The sequence below is a fragment of the Pseudoliparis swirei genome, chromosome 11 (assembly GCF_029220125.1).
Source record: "Pseudoliparis swirei isolate HS2019 ecotype Mariana Trench chromosome 11, NWPU_hadal_v1, whole genome shotgun sequence".
Lineage (NCBI taxonomy): Eukaryota > Metazoa > Chordata > Actinopteri > Perciformes > Liparidae > Pseudoliparis > Pseudoliparis swirei.
Genome location: NC_079398.1, coordinates 7,936,087 through 7,962,199, shown reverse-complemented (window position 1 = coordinate 7,962,199; position 26,113 = coordinate 7,936,087). Strand labels below are relative to the sequence as shown.

At 48.9% G+C, this 26,113-nt stretch overlaps 2 protein-coding genes across 7 annotated transcripts in view; one reads left to right on the top strand and one right to left on the bottom strand.

The window, feature by feature from the left end:
• The first annotated feature begins 1,654 nt into the window (after nucleotides 1-1,654).
• Nucleotides 1,655-11,648, top strand: mocs1 (molybdenum cofactor synthesis 1). 2 transcript variants are annotated; one of them, XM_056425777.1, is made up of 11 exons: nucleotides 1,655-1,897; nucleotides 3,274-3,385; nucleotides 4,011-4,178; nucleotides 5,146-5,310; nucleotides 5,866-5,927; nucleotides 7,055-7,166; nucleotides 8,021-8,130; nucleotides 8,727-8,837; nucleotides 8,919-9,039; nucleotides 9,133-9,180; nucleotides 9,279-11,648. In XM_056425777.1, exons 1-11 carry the CDS (start codon nucleotides 1,694-1,696, stop codon nucleotides 10,205-10,207), a joined length of 2,142 nt encoding a protein of 713 aa, XP_056281752.1. In that variant the 5' UTR covers nucleotides 1,655-1,693; the 3' UTR covers nucleotides 10,208-11,648. The 2 variants fall into 2 exon arrangements, with proteins under 2 accessions (XP_056281752.1, XP_056281753.1); XM_056425778.1 differs by having other exon boundaries at nucleotides 9,133-9,195; nucleotides 9,279-9,350.
• A 693-nt stretch (nucleotides 11,649-12,341) lies between these two features.
• daam2 (dishevelled associated activator of morphogenesis 2) overlaps nucleotides 12,342-26,113 on the bottom strand; it is an 86,010-nt gene continuing 72,238 nt past the window's right edge. For 4 of the 5 annotated variants that reach the window (XM_056425772.1, XM_056425774.1, XM_056425775.1 and 1 more), the window contains exons 16-26: nucleotides 25,125-25,154; nucleotides 24,029-24,135; nucleotides 23,255-23,339; nucleotides 22,669-22,775; nucleotides 21,948-22,036; nucleotides 20,678-20,846; nucleotides 20,081-20,188; nucleotides 19,928-19,988; nucleotides 19,282-19,413; nucleotides 16,273-16,443; nucleotides 12,342-15,128 (exon numbers count right to left, since the gene is read on the bottom strand). In XM_056425772.1, coding sequence (XP_056281747.1) covers nucleotides 14,916-15,128; nucleotides 16,273-16,443; nucleotides 19,282-19,413; nucleotides 19,928-19,988; nucleotides 20,081-20,188; nucleotides 20,678-20,846; nucleotides 21,948-22,036; nucleotides 22,669-22,775; nucleotides 23,255-23,339; nucleotides 24,029-24,135; nucleotides 25,125-25,154 — 1,272 coding nt within the window. In that variant the 3' untranslated portion in view covers nucleotides 12,342-14,915. The remainder of the gene's footprint in view (nucleotides 15,129-16,272; nucleotides 16,444-19,281; nucleotides 19,414-19,927; nucleotides 19,989-20,080; nucleotides 20,189-20,677; nucleotides 20,847-21,947; nucleotides 22,037-22,668; nucleotides 22,776-23,254; nucleotides 23,340-24,028; nucleotides 24,136-25,124; nucleotides 25,155-26,113) is intronic. The other variant, XM_056425776.1, reaches the window with a different exon arrangement.

The following is a 26,113-nucleotide window of genomic DNA, read 5'->3' as shown; positions in this document are numbered from 1 at the left end:
AAAGCCAGAGGCGCCCCGTGTGATGCTCTCCTCTATTAAATGTTCATCATGTCATCTTCTATCATCATTTGTGCATTAGAGTTCTTCCAAACAGATTACCCCAATATGCAGTCTAGTCTTTGTGGTTCTGTGGTGGCTTTTACAAAACCAAAAGAGAACACGATTGCACTGCCATCTAGCGGAGATATTTCACATTGCACACAGCAGTAAAGTAGCTTTTTGTTGGATTGCTTCCATAGAATGAAATAGCTGCTTGTGTCAGGATGTTTTTAAAATTAGCCCAAATCACACACTGAAAAAAACACCTTTTCTTTTTGTGCGAGCACATTTGCACACAGACACCGCACTTCAAAGCGCCTCCCTTAGAGGTGCATGCAGTGTGCACTCAAATGGAACTCACTAATACTTTGATCGTTGATCCTCTGGCTTATATATCCACTCTGCAGAGGATTGTGGGTCCAGATGGAGAGAACAGCATGCATGTCTGCATTCTACATTCAGGCCTTGCTCGTTGTATTTAGTTTGTTTGAGTGGTCTCTTGCATTTTTCTTGTGTTGTTACAGTAGGAACTGGCCATCTTTAGATCCAAAAGCTGATGAAGAGTTGAAAGAGACAGCAGGTAGAGTACAAAGGGATTTAATAAAGAAAGGAATTTACATGTGGAAGTCCAAAATCAATCAGGCAGGGAACAGGAGATCATCCCAAAAAACAGAAAAAGAACGCCAAGGCCGCAGAAACCAGCTGATACTGAAACATCTAAACACATGGACTAAATACACAAGAGACTTATTATGAAACACAAGTGTGGGAGAAAATAGGTGGGGAACAGAGAAAAGCAGGAATTAAAACCAGCCATGAGGCAACATAAGGAGAATAACTTTTAAACACAGTGAGTTTGGGTCCACTCACTACTTCCTGTTTTCAACCACATCTTTTGGCCTTTATCAGCAAGTGGAGTTTGCTCAGTTTTAATGGAGACTGTTCAGTCAGTCACGTGACCATACTTTCAGGAACGTGATATCAGGATTACATCAGGATGTGGTTTGCTACTGTATTTAAATTGGTGACGGTATATATACTTACCCTGGAGGACAATGTCTCTACTATCACCTGTGACAACTTATCAAACAATACTCTTGTGTTTAAATTAAACCTCTATTCTGAATATGGCTCCCCATGCAGTACATACATATTTAAAATGATATCTCAGATGTTCTACTGGGCCTGGAGACAATGACACAGATGACACAAAAATATTTTAATAATAATCAATAAAAATAATAGCGGTCAGTCAGATTCACCTTTAACTCTGTTATTGTGCGTTTTGTGTCCTCTTTTTTGTGGCGGTGTAGGGAGGAGTGAGTCTGTCACCTCAACTCTAGGCCCTGGCTTATTTTTGTCCTATTTACATACGTGTGTTATTAACATAATATTAAACATTTGTACTTTTTAGACATCAGGAAAAAAAATATCAAAGAGGTTTATTGTAACACACTTAAAAAAATAATATTTCGAAGAGTGATTTCGAGTACCAAGTACCACGGACTACACTACCCAGGGTGCACCAGCGCGGGTGCACGATTGGCTGTTGTGTCCACGCCCCTGCGTGAACAGGAGCCCCATGAGCTCACAACAGGAGCCCCGAAGTCAGTAAAGTACGGCGAGCTTCGGTGACTGCCAGTTGAAAACAAAAATGGCTGCGCATGCCAGAACGAGCTGCCGCTTGCTGGGGAGACACGTCCCTGTCCCGCCGTTCAGAGAACTCTTCGGCCGGCGCGGGCACGGGACCGTTCGACTGAGCTCCAGCGCGTCGCGCGAGGGAAGCGAGGCTGAATTTGGAAAATCGACTTCAACGGCTGCCAACTTCGCCTCATCCCTGACAGCCAGGGACAGACAGGTCAGTTTACGTCCTCCGAACAAGTTGAGTGCTGCTGAGTCTTTGCTCCGCGGTGAATGAAGAGTTAAACAGTTATCGGCTCGTGTTAGTGGTTGAATTCACGTTTGGTGAACCGTTGTGTCGGTTAGTAATGTAGCCACGACCTCGGTGCGGATAAGGATCAAATGAAGGCGAAACTACCGTTATCTATCAAACCTTTTGGGGACTGGATATTAAAGCAGGGGGTTATAGACCACACAGTGTAGTAACGTTCAAATATGGTTTTGTAGAATGTTTTTAATGTTGTTTTTATAGTTGTTTTTTTACACCAGTTTAACGAAAATGAAATGCACCTTTCTTTGCATGGCCGAGCTCATATAAGCTAACCCTGTGGATGTTGTGAACCTCCATGAAGGCACAGAACATACATATTTAGCTGAACTCTGACCTTCACAGAACATACATTTAGCTGAACTCTGACCTTCACTGAATCAGGAAGACACATTTCTAAAGAGGGCTGTCCTTGAGGGTTATGATTATGATTTTTTACATTTTTCATTTGAATGATATGGAATTCAAACTATTTGCCTCAGAAATACACGTGTTTATAAATATTAAGTAATTGGCCTTTTTTTGAAAACCCACCCTTGGGTGGGTCTCTTATGGCGATGACGGTAGCCCACTGTTGACAGACAGATGATCCGCTCACAAAGCCTTGAGCACATCCCCCGGCCTCTGTCAATTCTTGATTTTCTGCCTCCTCGTGCCTCCGGCTCGAGACCAGAGAGAGTTCAAAGAGGAGATCTCACGGGTCACATCATCAGGATACAACACAGTAAACGCTTGTCGAGAGGCTCACTGGCCGACACACGAGCGACGCAAAGAGTTCAGTCAGGCCGTACTTGTATATCCAATATATGGTCAGGTCGTGGTTTAATCACACGGCGTGATTTAATTGGTTAAACTGTCGAATCTTTGTTTGGGATTACATGTTGATTGTGATTGGATGCGAGCTGTGAGGGTTTTAATGTCTCAAAGTACATAAACGATGGTTTTAAAGTGTCCTAAAATTTGCATTCTCTCTACTGGTCAGCAGGGAGTGACTCCTCAGGTTGTATAGAAGTCTCTGGGGAAAGGACTCTTATATGTCACGTTCCATATCTTCCAAAAACTAAGTGGTTAGATTGTTTTCTGGCTTATAGACACAGATTCAGCCTGAGACTAATGCACTTATCTTTTTCAACAAGACACGAATAAGGAGTGAGTGAGTGTAGGTTTACTGAATAAATGTGTCTGCGATAACAGAACACTGCGGAACAAGATGTCCCCTTTTTGTTCCAGTCTATTTCGATGTGAGCGATCATTTTAATGTTGCTGTTCAACCTGTTTATCCCCAGGAGAGGCTGAGAGATGACAGCATACTCCCCTTTTCAGCCTTCTTGACTGACAACTTTGGCCGGAGGCACAGCTACCTGCGCATCTCCCTGACGGAGAAATGCAACCTGCGCTGTGAGTAGACTAGAGGTTACATTCAGGAGGTCCTTGTTGTTGAGGATCATTTTTATGTATTCGGATGTAGCCCCAACCAAAGTTAAGTTTATCTCAGTCAGTCCTTGTCTCTATTAAAATAATTGCATGCTGTGCAATTATAGTAATTCTGGGGCATAAATCTAGTTGAAGCACAGGAGAGCTTATATGAAAGCAAATTGGTTTACAAGTAAAATAAACAAAAGGAATGTTTTATAGCTCCAGCTTGTACTGCACAATATAATTACATATTAAGAAATATTTGATATTATGAAATGGATCATCTTGAGTAACATACTAAGGGCACATGAGAACATGTCAATGGAAAGTATAGCAGACTACAACGTTTTAACGTATTGGAAAAGATAAACATCTCAATGCGATGCACACATTCGGTGAAAAGAAGCTTAGAGCGGAAGTGTGGTGGAAATTAGTGTTCCTTTACCTTGTGAGACATCAAAAGTAGTGTAAGCATGGTTGACCCATAACACTTTATTATAGTGACAAGTTTAAGTCATCAACCAAGCGCTAAATACAAACATTTCCAAATGATGAAACTAATGAACGATGTGACCCATCTCGCCTTTCTCCTGCCCCTCATGATCAGGTCAGTACTGCATGCCAGACGAGGGGGTGAAGCTGACACCGCGGAGCCAACTGCTGACAACCGCGGAGGTTCTGACCCTGGCTCGCCTCTTCGTACGCGAGGGCGTGGAGAAGATCCGCCTCACCGGAGGAGAGCCCCTCATCAAACCGGACGTGCTGGACGTCATCAGTAAGGGACGAGTGAAGGATTGTGTTTCATCCTAAAGTGTGTTATGGTGTATTGTGTGGTGGAAATTAGTGTTCCTTTACCTTGTGAGACATCAAAAGTAGTGTAAGCATGGTTTCCCCATAACACTTTATTATAGTGACAAGTTTACAAGTAATCAACCAAGCGCTAAATACAAACAAGTCATGAAAACATTCAGCTGAATGGAGCAGAATCCCTGAGCCTTCTCTCAAGACCGTCAGAAATAACTGCTGCCTCCTCAGTGCAAGACTGCATCCGTTATACGATCTCAGAGACGCCAGAGTCCCTCGACCATCTGTTCCTCTCCAGAGGGAGTTGAAGACCCCCAGACGCTCTTTTTAGTCTAAACCCCTCCACTGCGTAATCAATTTATTTTGACCTGTCCAGGAATAAGATCCTCGGTCATCGTTTCGTGACCCTTTCCAATGACCCCACAGAGTCCGGTTACTCGTCTAAGTATTTCAGGAGAGAGAAACAGCTGAGAACATTTTTCCCTCGACATGTTGTCCTCGGTGATTCTGGTCTCCAGGACCACTACTCCTTAAGGTTGAGCGACATTTATTTTAACATCAGAGCTAAAGTGGTGCAGCTAGGCACTAGTGACATGAGGAGGACGAGAGGAACAGGACGGGTCTTCCATGCATGGCTTCAAGTTCGGACACGCTTGTGGAGGAGAGAAGGATTCGCGACACCACCGCCGTGTGATGATGCGATTTCACAGCACGATTAGTTGATGGGCCGCTTCGGTTTCAGTGTGAGCGACATCATCGTTGATCGTGAGCTCCTTTGTTCTAATGCTGCAAACAGATGCAGACACATTTAGGGAAGAAGGAAAACACCTCTGGTTCTGCTGCATCGATTTAATACAGCTGTCCTTTCCATAATGAGTGTGTGTGTGTACCGTTCTCACTGGCTCTCCCCTCTCTTTCGCTTCCTTCTCCCTCTGCAGAAGAACTGAGGAAGCTGGAGGGCCTGAAGACCATTGCAGTGACGACCAACGGCATGAACTTGGCCAGACTTCTGCCGAAGCTGAAAGACGCCGGCCTCGACCTGATCAACATCAGCCTGGACTCGCTGGTCCCCGCCAAGTTTGAGTTCATTGTCAGGCGTAAAGGTAAATACCGTATTTGAACTACTATGTCAGATGCTATGAAGGTGTTGTGGACGGACTAAATCGATGCCCTGGTGGTGGTTGTGGGCCATTCCTACTCGGTTCCTGAAACCATGAAATATAGGAGAGGGAGAGCGGCACGTGGAGAAAAGCATTCCCGGAAAGTTATCAGTCAGTAAAAGGTTTACCGTAGTAAATATTAGGTGTGTCTTATGGCCTGAAGGGAATCTTCTCTCTTAGCGAGGAAGCCTAGTTAACATTGTGAGTACAACACGTGTGGTCGGTAAGGGTGATTGTGTAAACAGTAGACACCTGAACACAATCCTCACCCCGCACAGACGAGGTTACACGCTAGTGTGAGCTTTGTGCAGATGAGAAGGAGAAGCAGACACATCCTCCCTCGAGTCACACGCCATCTCTCCATGAGATAGCAGCACAGAATATAAACAATATGAAGGTTTGATTAATGTGTTTAATGCAAAATGTTGATACATTATCCAAGTTAAATATTTCAATCATCAATTTCAAATGTTTTTTGTTGTTGTTGTTTTTGTACAGGCTTCCACAAGGTCATGGAAGGCATAGACAAGGCCATCGAACTGGGCTTTAACCCTGTGAAGGTATAACTTTATTTGACTTGCATCTTTATCATAACATCATGTTGTAACAGGCCTGAGCCTTTACAGTCTGATATTTGACACACTGTCCCAACATGTTCTCCTCGTGCCCTCTTGTAGAAATGTAAATCATTCATGAAGTGAACTGTACGAGGGCTTCAGGAGCGTTCCATATCAATAGGACACTTCTACTTCTCTGGGTCAATGATTTATCAGCGACCGCTGTACGATTAAGAAGAATGTATTTTCTTTTCATGAAATAAGTTTATTTGGTGACTCATATCTTGCAGAGTCTACGACTCCTGCCTTGGATGAGGATCTTTACAGATATTACATTTCACTAATGGACTCGACCCTTTGCTATACATCACATTTCATTTAGCTTTTATACAAAGCGACTTGCATTACACTTATATACGTGACCAGAACTTCTTTTCGATTTTTTAACAGTCTTTAAAACTGTTTAATTAAAGTTGCCAACTGACACTAAGTACTCAGAGCGGATCTGCTGAGGTGACTTCCAATCTGAGGTGTTCTGTGTAGAATCCAATATCAATTTTCCCTAAATCTCTTGCACAGAAAGAGGGAGTGGCTATCGAATGTTCTTTTACCTGAAAATCTCTACGTTGGTTAATTTCGTTGTTTTTTAAAACTCTTGATATACTTCTGTAGGTCTTTGTGGTTGAATGCTTTAGTTTTCAAATATAATTTATACAAACATTTGTACAAAACAGATTAATATCTAACAAGAAGGTTGTCAAACAAAGTATTGTGGATAATGAAGTCAACGTTTACTCTGTAAACAATAACAGAGGCCAGGACGGTCTCGAGACCAAGAACTAGCGTCAGTGACTCTCCCCATGTCGTATTTATGAATGAACCAACAGTGATGAGGCTCTCTGAATATTCTTGAACGTAGCTACGAATGTTTTAACTATTTCTGGCTAGGTTAGTGAACCTCCTCCACGTGCCGACGCTTTGCCCACAGGAGGTGGTGAATCAGGGCGCCGCTCATCACTGCACTCTGTGGTTCCTCGTGGCACTGAGCATGGAGACGACACAAAGAGAACCCGTTCTTGATGGGGCTCCTAACTCGGGGCCCGGCGGTCGCTCTCTGCCGCCCTCTGCAGGTGAACTGTGTGGTGATGCGAGGCCTCAACGAGGACGAGCTGCTCGACTTCGTGGCGCTGACGGAGAAGAAGCCTCTGGAGGTGCGCTTCATCGAATACATGCCCTTCGATGGTGAGTGTCCATTTTCATGCCGTGTGTGGACTTTGTTGACGCATGAAACTGTGACAATGAAAGGGGAAATCCGATAATCTAAGGGTTCTGTAAAAAGAGAAATTGATAGAAGTGGATGTCCTCTCGTTGTTTTTGTTAGCAAGAAGGATGTGGCCCAGATGTGAGGTCTTCCTAGGGATACACTCATTGGTCTGCCTGAACAATGATGAAGGGAGAACTGGAAGAATGCAACGATGACTCGGGGGTCACCGCGGCTGAAACTGAATGTCTGACTGTCGACGGCCGTTGGGAAAACATGCTTGTGTTGCACGGCGTGTTCCACCAAGTGAGACGGGCTGAAGTGGATCCCGCTCCGCTGGGGAGGCCCTCCTTTACTAAACGTCTGTTTGTTGTTTTCTTTTTGTGAGGTCGTACGACAGAGAATGCCCCGTTCTGTTGAAAAAGAAAAAGTGCAGATGAATTCCGCCGTCTGTGCTCATTGCTGCTACAGCAGGTCTTCATTAGGCTCAGTTAATATTAAATATTCAGGTAACTTAAAGTGACACCAATAGTATGCTCCTAATAAACACTCTTTACTGTGTCAGTCGTATTTAATTCAGTTTATTCTGTATAGCCCAAAATCACAAATTAGCCTCAGGGCTTTACAGTCTGGACTCGTACGACTTCCTCTGTTTCTAGTCTCTCATTAATGCCTGATTTAATGCACTTTGCAGGATTTAAATATGAAACCTCATGATGTGCTGCCACACACACGCGCACACATACGCAAACGCACACACACCTCTGAGTTGACAGGTGTCGTTGTGCCACTGACCCCCCCCCCCCCCCCCCGCTGCTCCCGCTTCTTTCTGCAGGCAACAAGTGGAACTTTAAGAAGATGGTGAGTTACCAGGAGATGCTGGACCTCATCAGGCAGCGGTGGCCCGACCTGGAAAGGCTTGAAACCGGAGGCACAACTTCCAAGGTCAGTGTCTCCGACTGCACTCGACTCCTCAATCGGGTTGGGTACCGGAAACCGGTGGCAATGTGGTTTTCCAATACAACCGTTGCTACCCGGACCGAAACGCAACGCACATTCCGGTGCTTCCTTCCGGTGCCTGAGCCGATTAAAATTTTAAAAAACTATTGTTGTGAACTTCTCTGGTGACTCCGCCCTGTCAGCAGGTTACGATAGCCTCTCATATTTAACTTTGACATCGGAGGCTGCGCCGTGTGTGACGGCGTGAGCCCGTGTCGAGCACACCAGCGTCAGGCTGGACGCGACGGGGAGGCCGTCACCGGTCCCCCTGAACACGTGGAGACCGATGATGACGAGCAGCCTTAACTCGGATTAGTACCGGAACGTTGATTGCAAGTCTTGCATTCATAAAAGTAGGCCAAGAAATAATAAATTATCCATTATAACCGTCCTCAAGCACTTGGTAAATGACCGTAAAGTCAACATGTACCAATCTAACTCGAGCTCTTGGATGCCGGTTTTGTATCTTTTAATAAAAGGTTTCTTTGTAAATCAACCTTTCATGTGGGTATTGTTTGACGCTCCTCTCCGTCTCGTGACAGATGTTCAAAGTTCCCGGGTTCAAAGGTCACGTGGGCTTCATCACCTCCATGTCGGAGCACTTCTGTGGCTCCTGCAACCGCCTGCGTATCACCGCCGACGGAAACCTCAAGGTGAAGCTCCGGTCGCTCTTTCTCGCATGCGGAACGTAGTGGAGCGCGCTGACCCTCTATTCCCTCCCTGCCGTCTCTCAGGTGTGTCTGTTTGGGAACTCCGAGGTGTCTCTGAGAGACGTCCTGCGCTCGGGGGCGTCGGACGAGGAGCTGCTGCAGATCATCGGAGTCGCCGTGGGCAGCAAGAAGAAACAACACTCAGGTAGAGGGCGTGGTCAGTCGGGTCACGTGAGCCGTCATCTGTCCCCCGCTCATTATCGAGGGTTCTTTCTTTGTTCTTCTTTTCTCTCCTCAGGCATGTTTAATATCTCGAAGATGAAGAACAGGCCGATGATCCACATTGGTGGGTGACCCGGCAGTACGTACAGACTCCTCGCTGCTCATGTGACGTCATCTCAACGCGTTGTTGTTCTCCTGACCGATGTTCTCCTCCTCCGACAGCCGCCCCCCTTCCCCACGGGCCCCCGTCTCCGGCAGAGCGGCCAGCCGGCCGGAGAGCTTTCCCCATGGCCCCCCTCCCTCCCACCGACCCCTCCCCCTCTGCAGCAGCCTCAGGCGGAGTCCTGCGCCGAGGGGCCTCCTCATGCTCCTCTGGACCCTCACTGACCCGCGACGGGTCCCATCTCCAAACTCAACGCTGCGCGGACACGGAGCCCCCCCCCCGCAGCGCGGCGGCCTGCCGCTCCACAAAGATCCCGAGCCGCGTCGGGGGAGGCGGCCTCGGGTACCCGCGCGCCGGGACCGCACCTGTTCTTTGCACACAGCCAATTAACGCCGGAGGAGGCGTGACGCGACCGAGCGTGAGGCGGTGCCACCACCAGAGTTCCAGCGAAGACCCCGGCGCTCCGTCGTCGGGCGCAGACGTCCGCGGCGCGTCGCCCGACGACGCCGCCGCAGCTCAGCTGACGCACACGGACGCCCGGGGCCGCGCCGCCATGGTGGACGTCGGCGGCAAAGCGTCCTCGCGCCGAACCGCCACGGCGAGCGCCACCGTGCTCCTGGGCCCCGCCGCCTTCCGGCTGCTGCGAGACCACCAGCTGGCCAAGGGCGACGCCTTGGCCGTGGCGAAGCTGTCCGGCATCATGGCCGCCAAGCAGACCGCCGCCCTCATCCCGCTCTGCCACCCGCTCCCGTTGGACCACGTCTCCGTCACCCTGGAGCTCGCCGAGCCGCGGAACGCCGTCACCGTGACGGCGACGTGCCGCTGCACGGGCCGGACGGGAGTCGAGATGGAGGCGCTCACCGCCGCCTCCGTCGCCGCGCTGACCGTCTATGACATGTGCAAGGCGGTGAGCCATGACATCATCATTACAGATGTGAAGCTGGTCAGCAAGACGGGCGGGAAGAGAGACTTTCATCGTCCTACGTGATCCCATCGCCGCCTTTTAACGTCAACTGGGGCGGTACCGGTACCATAACGACCACGATGCACTGCCACACTAATATTATTAATTAATAATCACTAATTTGCGACAGAGAGCTTTACAATCGGTACAAAGATCCGACATCCACACACCGTTTTGACTGCTGCGGTTCGCCGTGACCCCGGTGCAACCCTCAACCCGGAAAAACATTCACGAAGAACGAGGTGTCAATGAAGCGTCGGCGCCGTGTAGGCCACACCCACTTCCACCCAAAGTGTCTGTTTCAGCAAACATTTACGTTCCGGCCACCAGAATGATTTTCAAGGTTCCCGTCTCCCTCCCTCCCTTCCTCCTCCTCCCCCCTAGTTGCCTTTTACTTTGACCAAAGTCCAGCCCGGTGCAGACCGGCTCCCTCGTGTTCCTGTTCTCTTTAGTTCAGCGGCGGGTTGCTCGTAGCTTCATGTCGACGTGTTTCCTGTGCGTGACAGGAGGGGAGGAGCTCCGGGCCAGACGCGCCACTAGAGGGCGCTCACGCCCAACGAGGAGGAGGAGTTTCAGGTCCTCTGCTGCTAGGAGCACAACTGTGAATGTTTTTGGTTAATTTAGTTTTGATGATGATAATCGGTGGAAGAAGAATTTAATTTCAAGTCGTGTCTTTATTGGATTCCACTTGAGCTTCTATTGTTTTCCTTCTGCTGCGTCGTCGTTTTCTGGAAACACTGCGAATGAGAACACAAACACCTCACACGATGAACGTGGTGGGTAACGTTTGTTAAGTTGACTAAATGTTTAGTTGTGTGACAACAGGCGTCCGTGTGTTGACATGTTTGTGTCGTTGGAGGCTCATTGGCACTTTATACAAAATGAAAGCTTCCTGCCGTCTTTCTCCGGTGTCCTTGTTAACTTTGTCTGCCGGTCGAGTGCCCAGTGAGTCCACAATGTGGGAGGCGGGGCTAAGTCACTGATTCTCCCAGGTGAGGATAGTTCACCTGTTGCCTGAAGTCAATTAAGTTTATTTGGTAAAGCCCAGAATCACAAATTTTCCTCAGAGGGCTTTACAGTCTGTACTTGTACGACGTCCCTGTCCCCACATCGGATCAGCTGGAAAACTCCCAAAAAAGATGGACATGGTTAGGCCTCATAAGGACACACTGTGAAGGGAAGGAGACGAGAGAAGGAGACAGCCGCAGATGTATTCCTCTGATTAACTGGGATGACATGGCGGGCCGTTTCAGATTAGAGTCTTCTGTTGTCGAGCCTCTAAACCGCAGCGGGTTTATCCATCTTTTCTTTCATTTGTAACTCATTCAATAGACAATCAGCTTCATAAAGTGAACATTTTTCTTTTTATCCCAATTCACATCTTCCTTTTCTCTTGATGTGACGTTACAAGAACCTCAACGAATGGCTTCTTACACAGGAAAAACAATAAATACATGGCAGGTGATTTGAGGAGCAGTCTGTCAATCAAACTTAACGAAGCTGCTCGTTTCCCCCGGGGAGAAAAGCCTTCACGGTCGTTAGTTTCGTGAGAATTCATCAGTTACTTTTATTTATAGTTGAACAGATTATTAAACTTCAATAAGCTTGGAAGATGACTTTAGTCCACTATCCAAGCTTCTCATCCCGCTTCTCTTTTATCCAAAATATTAGATAATCTGATCAAGGAATAATCTGTTCGTTTTATTTGATATTTAAGGTTATATACTTTTATATTATTTTGTAAAGAAAAGGAACTAAAATATAAACTACCCTAGGACACATTTAGGATGTTTAAGTTGAGTTAAATGTAAACTACAGGTCGAGCTCATGATTTTGTATTTCAGACTCAAACAGACTAAGTATTTACCGCCCTCTAGTGGTCACACCGAGGAAAACAATGTAGACGCAACTGACCTTTAACTTTGAAAATGCAGTTACGTGTTCAGTCTATAAAATATATGAAACTAGTGACCCAGCAGCAGAACGTTTTCTTTGGGCAGATTAATAAGACACTGAGCACTTCAAGAAGAAGACGACGTGCAGTTGTGAGGGACAAAAGTTTATTGTAACCCTTAAAAAGACAGAGAAAAAAAATGCCAAACTAAAATAGTTATAGAAATTTAAAAAAAGTCTCAACTATCCATCACACACGGACCAGTTTAATTATTCATATTTTTAATATAACATCTTGTTGTAATGCTATGTGTACATACAAAATATAGCAAACTAAATAAGGCAAATAAATAGAGGTACAATTTACAGGAAAATGGAACATTCCTCAATGTTTGAATCGTTTTTTAAAATCATATCTCAAACATCAAGAATGGTGTACAAAATGCTTCTTTTTTTAAATTCAACTGTACATCTTTCGGTGGCGGATACTCTTATCTTGTTTTCCAACCATAAAAATACTGACTCCTTCGCACTTACACACCCTCCGAGACCCGGATGCAGCTTCTCTCAGGCATGCAGGTCCACGCCAAGTGCATGATGGGACACCAATGTGGAAAACCCCGCCCCCCTCCTAGAAGCAGGTGACAGGAGCGTCCCTACGAGTCCAACAGACTGGACACGTGTCCCAACCTCAGCCGGTCCCGCCCTCTTTCTCCTTCACGACGTGGTTTTTTTGGGGGGGGGGGGGTCGAGACCCTCGCAGTGGCGCCGCAAATGGAAATGTCCAATAATAAAAGTGCATCGAACAAGCTACTCATTTCTCCCCTCTTGACTTCCACCTGTACACTCCGCGAACCAGCCAGTCAATGGCCGACATAAACATCCAAACATGTGATAATACTGACGATTTGGCCCCGTGTCTGGCCCACGGCACGGGGCCAAAGCTCTGGAGCCGGAGCCTCGTGAGGGCTCAGAAACCCAATAGCAGACATAGGTAGTGGCCGACTTGGAGGAACGCGGCGTGCGCCATCTGAAGCCACCAGGGGGCGCCAGATAGTCGCGGGCCGCGTTTCTCCTGCAAAACGCTGAGCAGGTTTCTGTTTAAGAAGCCAGGTACAAACAGGCTAAAACCGGAATGGTACATGTGTGAGAACCAGAACCACACCGCTGTGGGGCGCCGAGTCCGTCTGGAAACTAAATATATAGGAAGGGTCTTTCTCCTCGTGTTTCCACCGGGACCGTTACCATGGGAACAACCACTTCCCTCTCCTCCCTGGAAGACTCGAGCTGAAACGAGATTTAACGGAGGATGTTGTCCCGCTTCTCTGAAGTCTCCTTTTCCCGCCGGCGAGCTCCCACACGGCTCCGTCCTGTCCGACAGCAACCGGCGACGCAGATGGAATGACAGTCGACGTTTATTCTTCATTTTTTTTTCGAAACAACAAAATCTATTTTTCATATAGACTTCATTGGCCTTGTACGTTCATACGATTCTTGTTGCTTCCACTGCAGCGGGCCCCGGGATCAGAGGCCCCTCTTTGTCGAGAGCATGTCCAACATGCCGAGGCTCCAGACATGCATCAATAAATAAAAATCATATACTACATTGTGTCTTTCAAAAGAGAAAGTGACCTAGGGTAGGAGGAAATATGGAAGTGAGGATCGTTTCCCATGATGCTCTCTGAGGCTCACACTCACAACGGGGCGGAGTCCCATGTATCACCATGCCAACCAAAATAAAAAAATTAAATAAAAACCACACGCAGGAACCCCCTTTGGTGAGCCGCATGGGGCACGAGTTCAACTAGAAATCCTCCACTTGGGGGGCTCCATCTGGTGGATAGAGGAGGCGGGACCACCAGAGGCCCAATGAGAAGTGCTCCCCAACATCCCGTTGAGCGTCACCGCCGCGAGGTCGGCGAGGTCCACGAGGTCGGCCGCAGGCGAGAGGTTCAGGTGTGGAAAGGACGAGCGGTTATAGTTTAGTTTTTGTTAGTTTTTTTTTTTTTTTTTACATAAAGCGCAAAATGTTTAGAAAATTACTTCAACGCCGACGGAGAAACGCACGGCGTGTACAAAACCCCCAAACGCCACGAAAACATTTAAAAAAAGAAAACTCTACGTCTTTACAATTAGCTTGTCTGCATCTAAATATAAATATATATATATCAACGCCTTATCGCAGCATGTTTCCATATTAATACATTTGTCCTTTCGTTGCTTTGGCACTGGTTCCGCGCCCGAGCGGAGCGGAACCCGTCAGCGGGCCTCGACCCGCTGTGGTACCGGCATCGTGGCGTCCGGCGGGGTTTCCCAAGAGACGAGTCGGGTCCTCTGGACCACTGGTTCTGTGCGTGCCGTCCTCCCGTGGAACGCCGTGTGGCCCCCGGCAAAGCATTCTGGGTATCTGCCGACTGCGCCTCCCTTTTCTTTCCCGTGAGTCCGGTCTCCGTGGGACACTTGGAGCGAGCGCCGATGAAGCCCCTCAAGAGGCCCGTGTGGTTCAGAGCCAGGTGGAAGCTTTAAGGAGGAAGAGGGAGGGGCTTGTGAGGGAGGAGGAGGAGCAGCAAAAAACGGGGTCGAGCACAGTGTTAGGAGGTTACGGTGTAAAGAGGCGGGGCTAATGTGTCACAGTGGTCCTTTGTGCCCGGCTCAGAGCCCCCCAGGGGCGGGGTCAGCTTCGCAAGACCAATCAGAGGAGGGCATCGTTCATGACGGCGTGGCGTCCACACGCCTCTCTGCTGGTCCCGCCCACGTCGACGGCCACCGCTCGACGACCTCAAGGTGTGAGGAGGTCAAGTGTCTAGCGTTTCACTTCTTCTCCTTCCTTTTCCCCGACCTAGTAGTCGACCTTGGTGACGGCGCGCTCTCGGCCGCCGCCCTCCACCAGCTGGTTGACGGAGCGCTTGCGGTTCCGCTTGAATTTGTTCAGGTCCTTGTCGAAGACCTCGCCGGAGCGCAGCGCCGACACCAGGTCGTCAAACTCCCCGCCGACCTCGTCCGAGGCGCCGCTCCTCTTCGCCCGCCGCTCCCGCTCGCGCTGCTCCTTGAGCTGGGGAGGAGACACAGGAAGTCAGAGACACAGGAAGTCAGGGACACAGGAAGTCAGAGACACAGGAAGTCAGAGACACAGGAAGTCAGAGACACAGGAAGTTAGCGCAGAGACACAGGAAGTTAGCGCAGAGAGACACAGGAAGTTAGTGCAGAGACACAGGAAGTTAGTGCAGAGAGACACAGGAAGTTAGCGCAGAGAGACAGGAAGTTAGTGCAGAGAGACACAGGAAGTTAGCGCAGAGAGACAGGAAGTTAGTGCAGAGAGACACAGGAAGTTAGCGCAGAGACATAGGAAGTTAGTGCAGAGAGACACAGGAAGTTAGAGAGACACAGGAAGTTAGTGCAGAGACACAGGAAGTTAGTGCAGACAGACAGGAAGTTAGTGCAGAGAGACACAGGAAGTAAGTGCAGAGACACAGGAAGTAAGTGAAGAGACACAGGAAGTAAGTGAAGAGACGCAGGAAGTTAGTGAAGAGACGCAGGAAGTAAGTGAAGAGAGACACAGGAAGTAAGTGCAGAGACACAGGAAGTAAGTGAAGAGAGACAGGAAGTTAGTGCAGAGAGACACAGGAAGTAAGTGAAGAGATGCAGGAAGTAAGTGCAGAGACACAGGAAGTAAGTGAAGAGACGCAGGAAGTTAGTGAAGAGAGACAGGAAGTTAGCGCATAGACGCAGGAAGTTAGTGCAGAGACGCAGGAAGTAAGTGAAGAGAGACACAGGAAGTAAGTGCAGAGACACAGGAAGTAAGTGCATAGACGCAGGAAGTTAGTGCAGAGAGACAGGAAGTTAGTGCAGAGAGACACAGGAAGTAAGTGCAGAGACACAGGAAGTAAGTGCAGAGACACAGGAAGTAAGTGAAGAGATGCAGGAAGTTAGTGAAGAGAGACAGGAAGTTAGCGCATAGACGCAGGAAGTTAGCGCATAGATGCAGGAAGTAAGTGCAGCGACACAGGAAGTAGGTGAAGAGACGCAGGAAGTAAGTGCAGCGACACAGGAAGTAAGTGAAGAGACGCAGGAAGTAAGTGCAGCGACACAGGAAGTTAGCGCAGAGAGACACAAGAAGTTGGTGTAGAGATGCAGGAAGTTGGTGTAGACACAGGAAGCACAGAGACGCAGGCGTCCAGCTGGTGACCCCGCCTCACCATGGCCTCCATGCGGCTCCTCCTCTCCTCCTCGTCTTTACGCCGCTGCATGTTCTCCAGGTCTTGCCGCGCTTCGCTGAACGACTGCAGGAAGGTGTCGAAGATCCCGAAGAACTCGTCGGGCTGCATCCTCCCCTCCTCCTCCCCGAAGTGCTTCAGAGACTTGGTGAACTGCGCGGAGAGAAGCGTTGATGCTCATGGAGACGGTATTTATACATTTGACACGCCAAGACAGTGAGGGAATGAGAACGACCGCCATGTGTCACAGCCGACCAATCAGGCAGGTTTATATTCCTGGGCCTCTAAAATCTCTCCATCGCTTCAGCACATTAGAGAATACTCGACTATTGGTCAAGAATGGCTTTGTGAGGTCACAGTGAACTTAAATTAATTCATCTAGTACCGACCAAATATCAACGAAAGGCTCTACAGAAGAAGTGTTCATCTCCACTCAGATGAAAACACAACTCATTTTCTCATAGATCCAGAGGAGTCGCCCCCTGCTGGTCAGCAGAGAGAATGCAGCTTCAAGGTGTTTCCTCTCCTCAGACCTGGAGGCAGCAGCAGACCTCGTCGCGCTGCTCTGGGGTCTGTTCTGATCCAGAGTAAAGTGGAAAAGCATCCCGTCCTCAGTGTGTTCTGTGTGTGGTTCTAGTGGCGTGAAGGAGACGGGGACCTGTCATTATGGGCTGGCCGCCGTGGCAACCCCCGCCATCATCCCACTCCCTCCTGTAATTGTGTGTCTGGTCAAATCGGTTTCCTCTCGTCCCCGATCTGAATGAGCGTGCACACACAGATATGGAGAATATGAACTATGGAGAATATGAACTATGAACACACACACACACACACACACAGAGAGACACACATCGTGGTCGTTGATGGCCGAGCACTTTCATGTGAAGTTGACACTCGTCGTCGCGCTGCCTTCAGGCTCTGGTTGACATCATGGAGTCGGTCACCTTCTCCTCAACCGACCGCTCAGAGGTACCGGCAGCTCTGTCGTGGGCGCTTGATATTAAAATGCCCTCGTGGGAACCCTCAGTCGAACCGAACTGCCTCCGTTTACCAACACAGTGACCGCCAGTGGTCCAGATGCCGGCGCGATGGTGTCATGGGTAAAGTTCTGAGGCTCCGCAGCTGGTGGGTTCAATGAAAGAGGGCAAGTGGGAAATAAGTGGGAAATAAGTGGGAAAGGACCCTCTGTGCTGCAGAGCTTTGATCCGCTCGTCGCCTCCACAGCGAGGAAGAAACCGCTTGGTCACATGGTCACAAACCAGATGCTGGAATGCCACTGCAGACTTTAGAAAGGTCACAGCGAGCGGCACGCCATCGTCTATGAACTGAACACGGACCACGCCCGCTGCTCGCCAGTCCCAAAAGTTAATATTAGGCCCTATTTTCACTGAGATTAAAAAAGAAATATTTAAAGAATAAATCCTTCTCGATCTCAGCAGCACGCTCTCGAAGGTGAACGCTCGTCTTTAAGCTGAAGATGGCTGCTAGCCTGTTGTTAGCCACATGATCCTAATCCAGCCCAATCTGTAGTTCACCGCAGTTAAGAACACTTTCACCGGGCGATCCAGCTGTGAGACAGATGTTTCCCGCAGGGAAGTGAAGTCATCCGTGTCCATCTGTTCTCCCCCAGAGCCACCAGACTGGTACCTCACGGGGGGGGGGGGGCTGGTCTACCGCAGCCTCCATCGGGGGCTTCGTGCCGTCGTGTGAACACAAACTAAACCACAGTCACACAAACTAACTCCTCTGCGCCGGTTCTGCCCTCGGAGAGAGATGGAACGCGTGTTGCCTGAGAACATGGCGACGGGTAAACCGGCCCGATCTCTCTGTGAAGAGGAAATAAATCCCTCCTGTCCTCTGGAAACCTCAGTCCCAGTAACCCCCGTGACCTTGGACAACTGTAATCCTTTGTAAATTTTTGTAGTCGTGTCTGGTGAGTGCATGTGTGTGTGTCTGCAAGAGAGAGACACACACACACTTGTTGCCATGGTAATTTATGAGCCTCACTGGTCTCTGTTTATTCATTCTCCTCCTGAAGTACCAAACACACATCTCCAGATCTGTATTCCACTGGAAACCCTCAGACAACCAGCGAGTTGATGAGTCAGAACACACACACACACACACACACACACACACACACACACACACACACACACACACACACACACACACACACACACACACACACACACACACACACACACACACACACACACACACACACACACACACACACACACACACACACACACACACACACACACACACACACACACCTACTGTTCTGTTCCCATGACGTCCCACCTGGCTCGCTTTCCATCAGATTTTTTTTTTATTAACGACCTCCTCCTCAAACAAATAATCAAGCAGAGTAGTGAGGAGGAGGGGGATGGGTCTACATGAAACCAGGGGCCTTTCCTCCCGTCTTCCTCTCCGTCTCCCAAAATCTGTCGATCCTTTTGGAGATTTTTCTGCAATTTCCAGCGTTTAGCAACATCGTGTCAATTATTAGCCTCATGATGAAGAGGGAAGGGATTTGTGACACTTCAAAGCTTCCAACGTGTCAGCATCAAAGTGGGCCAAAGGTCTGCAAATTAAATAACACAGGAGTGTAAATCTTTTCCGACGCGTCTGACTCCCCCAGGCTGACGTCTTCGGCTCGCACGCTTCCTCCCATTCATCGACTCGCGAGCCGGCAAAGTTGGAAAGGCCATGCCTCCCAGTCGGAGGAAGAAGGGGAGTGTGCTTTAGGCTAACTCAAAGAGACGAGCACAAAGAAAGACGAGAGGGGGGTTCTGTCAGCGGGCCTGCCCCCCCGCTGCTGAAGTCATCACCCGGACTGAGAGGGTGTCATGGTGTCTCCTTCCTCTCGTGTCTCCCTCCATCAGCGTGACTATGAGCCCATGGGGCACGAGAGCCCCCCACATGGACGTCTGGACTCAGTCCCTCACGTACCCGGGTCGCTGTCCCACTCATGCAGCTCTGTACCTGGTCCTTGGCCTCGCCCAGCTGGTCCTCCAGCTCGCTGAAGCTGAAGCCGGCCACAGTGATGAAGTCGCTGATCACCGCCACAAACTTGTCCCCGCGCTCCCGCGTCCGGCTCTGCTGGTACTGCAGCTCCTGGAGGGCGAGAAAGCAGAGAAAGTCAGAGAGTCAGAGACTCAGAGAGACAGAGACTCAGAGAGTCAGAGCGACAGAGAGTCAGAGACTCAGAGAGTCAGAGAGACAGAGACAGAGACTCAGAGAGACAGAGAGTCACAGAGACAGAGACTCAGAGAGACAGAGAGTCAGAGCGACAGAGAGTCAGAGAGACAGAGAGTCAGGGAGACATAGAGACAGAGAGTCACAGAGACAGAGACTCAGAGAGACAGAGAGTCAGAGAGTCACAGAGACAGAGAGACAGAGAGTCACAGAGACAGAGAGACAGAGAGTCACAGAGACAGAGACTCAGAGAGTCACAGAGACAGAGAGTCAGAGAGTCAGAGAGACAGAGAGACAGAGTCAGAGAGACAGAGAGTCACAGAGACAGAGACTCAGAGAGACAGAGAGTCACAGAGACAGAGACTCAGAGAGACAGAGACTCAGAGAGTCAGAGAGACAGAGAGTCAGAGAGTCAGAGAGTCAAACCACTCACCGCCTCTAAAGCCTTCAGTCCACTTTTCATCGTGTTCACCTCTTTTTCCAACTCCGACAAACTGGTGAGGGACAGAAACACCTCGTCAGCTGCTGACTCCGCCCCTCTGCAGTACACAGTAATATAATAACAGAGGAACCGCCGTGCACTCACTTGACTTTGGCCGCCTCCGGCACGCTGCTGAGGTCGTCATGGATGAGCAGCGTGTCGTTGTAGTTCTTCTCCACGATCATGATCAGGTAGTGCAACATGGTGATGTTCCTGTAGAGCCGGAGGACAACACGCACGTCAACAACAGGGGAGAAGATACTGATGTTCTTTAGACATGCAGCCATGTGGTGGTGCTATACATGGTCTGTAGCAAACCAGAATATATATATATATATTAATATATATACACACACATATATATAATTGTTTGTTATTTATTTTTTATTTGTATATATATATAATTATTTGTTATTTATTTTGTGTTTGTATATATATATATATATTAATATATTTAAAAAATGTTTTAATTTATATATATATATTTATATATATATAAATATATTTAAAACATATATATATATATATAAAACAAATAATATATATAAATATATTAAAACATGTATATATACGTGGAAAACCTCAGAATCCTGAGACCCTAGACGCAGCACATTTATAACATCGAGTATTCGGAAAACAAAAGTGAGGCACATGTTTCCATCGTGGTCCTGGGAGGAGGCGTAGAAGAGGAACCGGGCCTACCGGTCGATGCTGGACTTGGTGTCGGCGATCTTGTTGAGGCTGGAGACCTTGAAGCCGTAGGCGTTGCCCCGCTGGCCCTTGTTCATGAAGTTGCCGAAGGCCAGCACCACCTCCAGGATCTGAGTCAGCCTCTTGCTCCGGACCACCTCCCTGGACGCATTCAGGAGGGCTGGAGGGGCGAGCGGAAAGAGAGAGAGTCATATAGTCGTTGATGTGTGTGCTCTTTGCTTATTGCATCACTTTACATGTTATATTAATATAATGAACCCCCGCTCTGCTCCTCCACACCTGCTCCGCCCCCATGCACACACTGACGTCTCACAGGCTCCCAGTCCTTTCCTTCATGTTGAACATCTGTCTTATGATGGATCAATAACCCCCAAAACCAACGGGCAGCTCAGTGGGGAAACTCATCAGGTCTCTCCGTCCATCCATAAAACTATTGGGGGGAGGGGTGGGGGGGATTCCCAAGACCCCCACAGAGAACAGACTTGTCTGGCAAAGTGCAGGTGGTTCCCCCGCTCCACGAAGGAAAAAATGTGAATGTGAAAGCCATTAACAGAAACCACGTCGTCATGGTTACAGATCTTTCTGCAGCGATGCAGGGTGAAGAACTGAGCCGTCTGCAGTCTGGTGAAATGCTTCGATTGAACACGCTGGGTGGTGCGGGAACAGTCTCATCGAGAGGAGCCGAGAACGTACCGCGGGTATAGTAAGAGGGGATGAGGATAGAGAGAGAGAGAGAGAGAGACGGAAAGAGAGAGAGAGAGAGAGAGAGAGAGAGAGAGGCTCCTCCCTTCTCAACGTGGGCCAACTTTCCAAAACATGGCAACCTGGAGTCTCGGAAGGGAAAAACCATCACAAGAGACAGAGAGGGGTTCTCTCTATTCGTGGTGAGAGGTCAACGCGCTGGAAGCCGATGACCTTAAAATAAACCAACTCTTTCCTCCTCGGCCTCTGCACAGTTCACGCTGCACGTAATTGTCGAGTATTTACGTTGGAATCATTATTCTGATGTACCACATTGGTTGGGGCCGATTCTTCCCCAGGGAGTGATACACATCTGGAGCTCCGGTCAGTGTTTGTGGCGGCAACGCGAGAACAAAGTGCAGCGTGGCTCATTGATTGAGCTTTTAATAGCTTACGGACAACAATGGAGCTCTAAGGCACAGAGGAAGAGGACACATCAGACAATACTCGTCATCATCATCACTTTCAGATGCCAGAATGTTTCCCGCCTCTTCTCAGCCTCTGGCGAGTTTGTTCTTACCTTCGACCTTCGGCTTGGTCTCCGCTAATCGCTCTGCAAACTTCTTCTTGAAGAACAGAGCCTGCAGTCTCTGCTGGTAGTGGTCGATTCTGATGAAGGAGATCAAACCGAAGGGAAACGAGTCAAAGTCGTGTCCAAGTTCAAAGCCACAAGTCACCCAACCGTACACAGCTCCCTCTCAGTTAAACTGGCCCCACGCGTTCACCGGGGAGGGATTTCAAAGACGGACTTCAGATATGAAATGATATAAAACAATATATATATATTTTTTTTTTAAAGGCACCAGGGGGAGATGCGGTCAAAAGGAAACAAAGTGGACTGGGTAATATTTCACAGAAGGAAATGAAAAGGTTTAATTATCTTGAACAAATAGCACAGATTCTGAGGATGGAACAAAGACAGAACAAAGCCCTGGTCTGCGGCCCTCTGATGGGACGGGAGCTCTTCTCCGGGCAACATGACGAATCCTGACGTGTGTTCCTGATCCCATCTTCAAGGAGCTCGCTCTCCGCTTTGTATGACTGGAGATCTGTTTGACGTCTCCAGTCTGGACTAAATCTGCATGTTGATCGTTTTGGAAATCTTTCATTCCAGATTCTGTCCGTCGTCGTTTTATAACGATGTGAGGTCCTGGGACGTTGTGTGTGTACAGACTGTAAAGCCCTCTGAGGATAATGTGTCCTATTGGGCTGAATACAATAACCTGCATTGCCTTGTGTACCTGCTCATCTCAAACAGGAAGCGGTCCGCCCGGGCCATCCTCTCCAGCTCATGTTTGTGCTCCTCCAACAGGTCAATGTCACTTTTCTCTGGGATGAACTTCAACAGCTGCAAAGACGCAAGGACCACAATGTTAATCCAGATGTGTGTTAACAGTGTCGAACATCTGCCATCAGCTCTCTCTCAATGTTGATGACCGGGCACAAACCCCCGGGCCGTGAAGAGGGAAGCCAGTGTGGCAGTGCGGTCAACGTGCACTCTCTCTACTGGCCAACAGGGGGAGACTCAGGTTGCATAGAAGTCGATGGGGAAATGACCCTAAAGCAGGCTGTGCTTTAGGGCGGGGCTACTGTGTGAGTGACAGGTCGCTATAACGGCGTTGTCCAGTCTGGTAGTACCCAAGGCCCCTTAAACATCTGCTATACTTTCTGCTTCTTTATCAGAAATGACTGAAATCTATAATCTATAATATCACTCAGTGCTGCCGATCAAACATTTTGAAGACAACAATAGATCCGTGATTCTCCTCTCCCAATCCCTTTGTTCTGCCACCTCCCCCACAGGACCCGGTGGTCCATGGAGCTCACCTGCTCCAGCATGTCTTTGGCCAGCTCCTCCCTCTCGTCCATCTCCAGGATGGCTCTCTTGATCTCCTCATTGCTCATTTTTAACCTGCAGAGGAGGAACAGGTGGGTTTAATTCCATTTCACCGAACTACAAACAAAACACAGAAAACTACAGCGGACTGAAGCTAATGCTGTGAACGCTGCTCCGGACCAGCCTCCGGCCCGGGGTGGGGTGGGGGGGGGAGCCGCTGCCGGCTGTTCCCAGGGCATCTGATCTATGTTGAGAGGGCCCGGCTTGTGATCAACAACAGCATCGTTAGTCCTCGCACCGAGGCCTTATCGACCAACCGCTGACCCGGATTCTAGTTGGTACCCTCGGGTCATTTGCTTTTGACACGAGAGCAAACCCAGAGACCCAGCTGCAGATGGACCGGCCTCGGGGGGTCTGCTTATTGATCCAAGGGGACACACGGATGGCTACCACACTGTTGAGGGATTTAAAAAAATTGATTCCTGTTCAGATTTAGTCAGACTTGAAGCCCCTCTGAAGGGGAGGGGACATTTTATGTGTCCTAATCCATTTCCTTTGTGTAGATTGAAATGGTAACTAATAATAGGACTACTCCAGAGACGATGCTGCCTGCCTCTAATGCGACTCAGCTCCGCTGGCAGATGTCACGCCTCTCGTACCAAAGGTCAGCCCCAGCCTGCGCTCGGGGCGTCTCTTCTCAATGATAATCTCATGAAAAGGAGAGTTCATAAACACGATTTAAGAAGTCTGGACCGGAGCCGTACTTTGAGAGGAGGATGACGCAGTTCTGCGCACGTCTGCCGTCGATCACCGACAGCTCCTTGACCTTCCGCGTGCTCACGTAGATGTCGTCCATTGAGCCTGTCTCCTTCTGCGGGGAGAGAGAAGAGATCCGGATTACCTTTGCACACGGAGCTCAAGGGACCAGCAGAGCCGCCTCCTCGCATCCGTTTGACTTCATCTGGTCGACAGATGACTCGACCTCTTCGAGCATTTAGCAACGTGTTAATGTGGAGCAGATGAAGAAAGAAAGATAAATAAAATAGAGAAGAGTTGTAGTTTGATCACTGCGACTAAAGAGTTGCAGTCCAGTTAAATACAGTAGTTGAGCTGCTTCTGCACATCTCATCCAGAACTATGAAGCATGGACGGAACTGTAAAAAAAAAAAATGTATACAGAGTCACAAATTCATGGAAGTAAAAAGTATAAAGTAGGTCCTGTGAGAGGACTTTTCCTCCTCTCAGAGGAACAGGAAACGCCGTGCTGGCTCCGGCCAATCAGATCGCTCCGTGAGCTTCACGCCAGCGTCGCGCTTACATTCCACGAGGAGAGAGAATACATGTCTGAGACACCGGCTGGGGGCCGCGTGTTAAAGCACACGTTCTATTTGTGGGGCGAGCCAAAAATAAAATATGTAAAAAAATATATAAAAAAAAGATGCGAGGTTGTGTCGCGTGTGTTAAACAGATGCAGCTCGTAAAGAAAGTGGCGTTTCTCCACGCCTGCGTTGACCCGCGGTGCCTGGCAACGGACGGAGGTTGGCACCGGGTTGGTGTGTGTGTGTGTGTGTGTGTGTGTGTGTGTGTGTGTGTGTGTGTGTGGGGCTTGTTTGATTCAACCCAGTAGTGGAGGTGGAGTCCAGCCCCTTCAGGTTTTATACCCAGCTCGTTATCCTAGTGCGTAATCCACACATTTAGTTTGCAGATAACAATAAAAACATAAATGTAAAACACATTTGCCACCGTGTGCACAACCACAGACGGAGTCAACACATTCATTACACGAGGGGGGGGGGCCCTCCCGGAGGGTGATAGGTGGCGGTGGCGGAGGTAAAGAGGCGGGAGGAGCTTGTGACTCACCTGTTTGAAGGATTGGTTAGTGAGCAGGTCCTGCCGGGCGGTCGGGCGAGCGCAGAGAGAGAGAGAGAGAGAGAGACAAAGAACAAAACACAACAACAGAATTGAAAACACATGCAAAGATGAGCAGAGAGAAGGGAAGAAAAAGAAAAGGTGCTGGCTCGAGCAAAGAACGACAACCATGTGCACCGCGAGCCAGAGCCGGGAAGCCTTTTGTGAGAACGCGGCGTTTCATTACGAGCGAGCGAGTCACCGGGGACTCGTGAAGTCCACGTCGAGCGTCTGAAATCCATCAGCGTCGGGGAGAGTTTTTAAAGCTGCGCTCTAGTTCGGCGTCTGTGTTCTTAAGGAGGTCACGGTCGCTCCATCGCCTCCTCTGGACTGCGTCGACGCTTTGGCCTCGACGTGGAAAAACAAGAGCGTGAAAAATGAAGTGCGGGGAGGAATCCTACAGAGGGCGAACGTAAACACGAGGCCGATGACAAGCGCTTGAAAAAGAAAAAAGAAGAAGAAGAAAGAAAAAATAATAGCATTTATGCCATGTATAAACATCGCAATGTTGAAATTTAATGGAACCGAGTTGTCAAAGCCAGTGAGGCCTCAGGTTCTCTTATGCGGCTCTATCCATAGAGATCGCTGTTTAACCGCCGGCCGGCGCCAATAAAAACCTCCTCTGGATAAATGAATACACACAGTAAACCTCCGTCGGCGACAGCCGGGGATGACCCGCTGCTCCGTCATAAAAGCCCGACGAGAGAAGTTGTGCTTGTCGCTGAAAAGGAGGCTTTTAGGCGCTGCAGTAAAAGACCTTGTAAAGGAATTCAACAATGGCGATGCTCCTCTCGGGACTCGGCCGCTCCTCCATTGAGCCTTTGATCCGCACTGGGATGACGAGAGACTCGTGAGGGCGTATCGACACCCGGTCCACGCCGTGAAACATAGAAGATGTACGCGCACAAGGCCCGCGTACCGCAACGGCCCCGTGACACAGT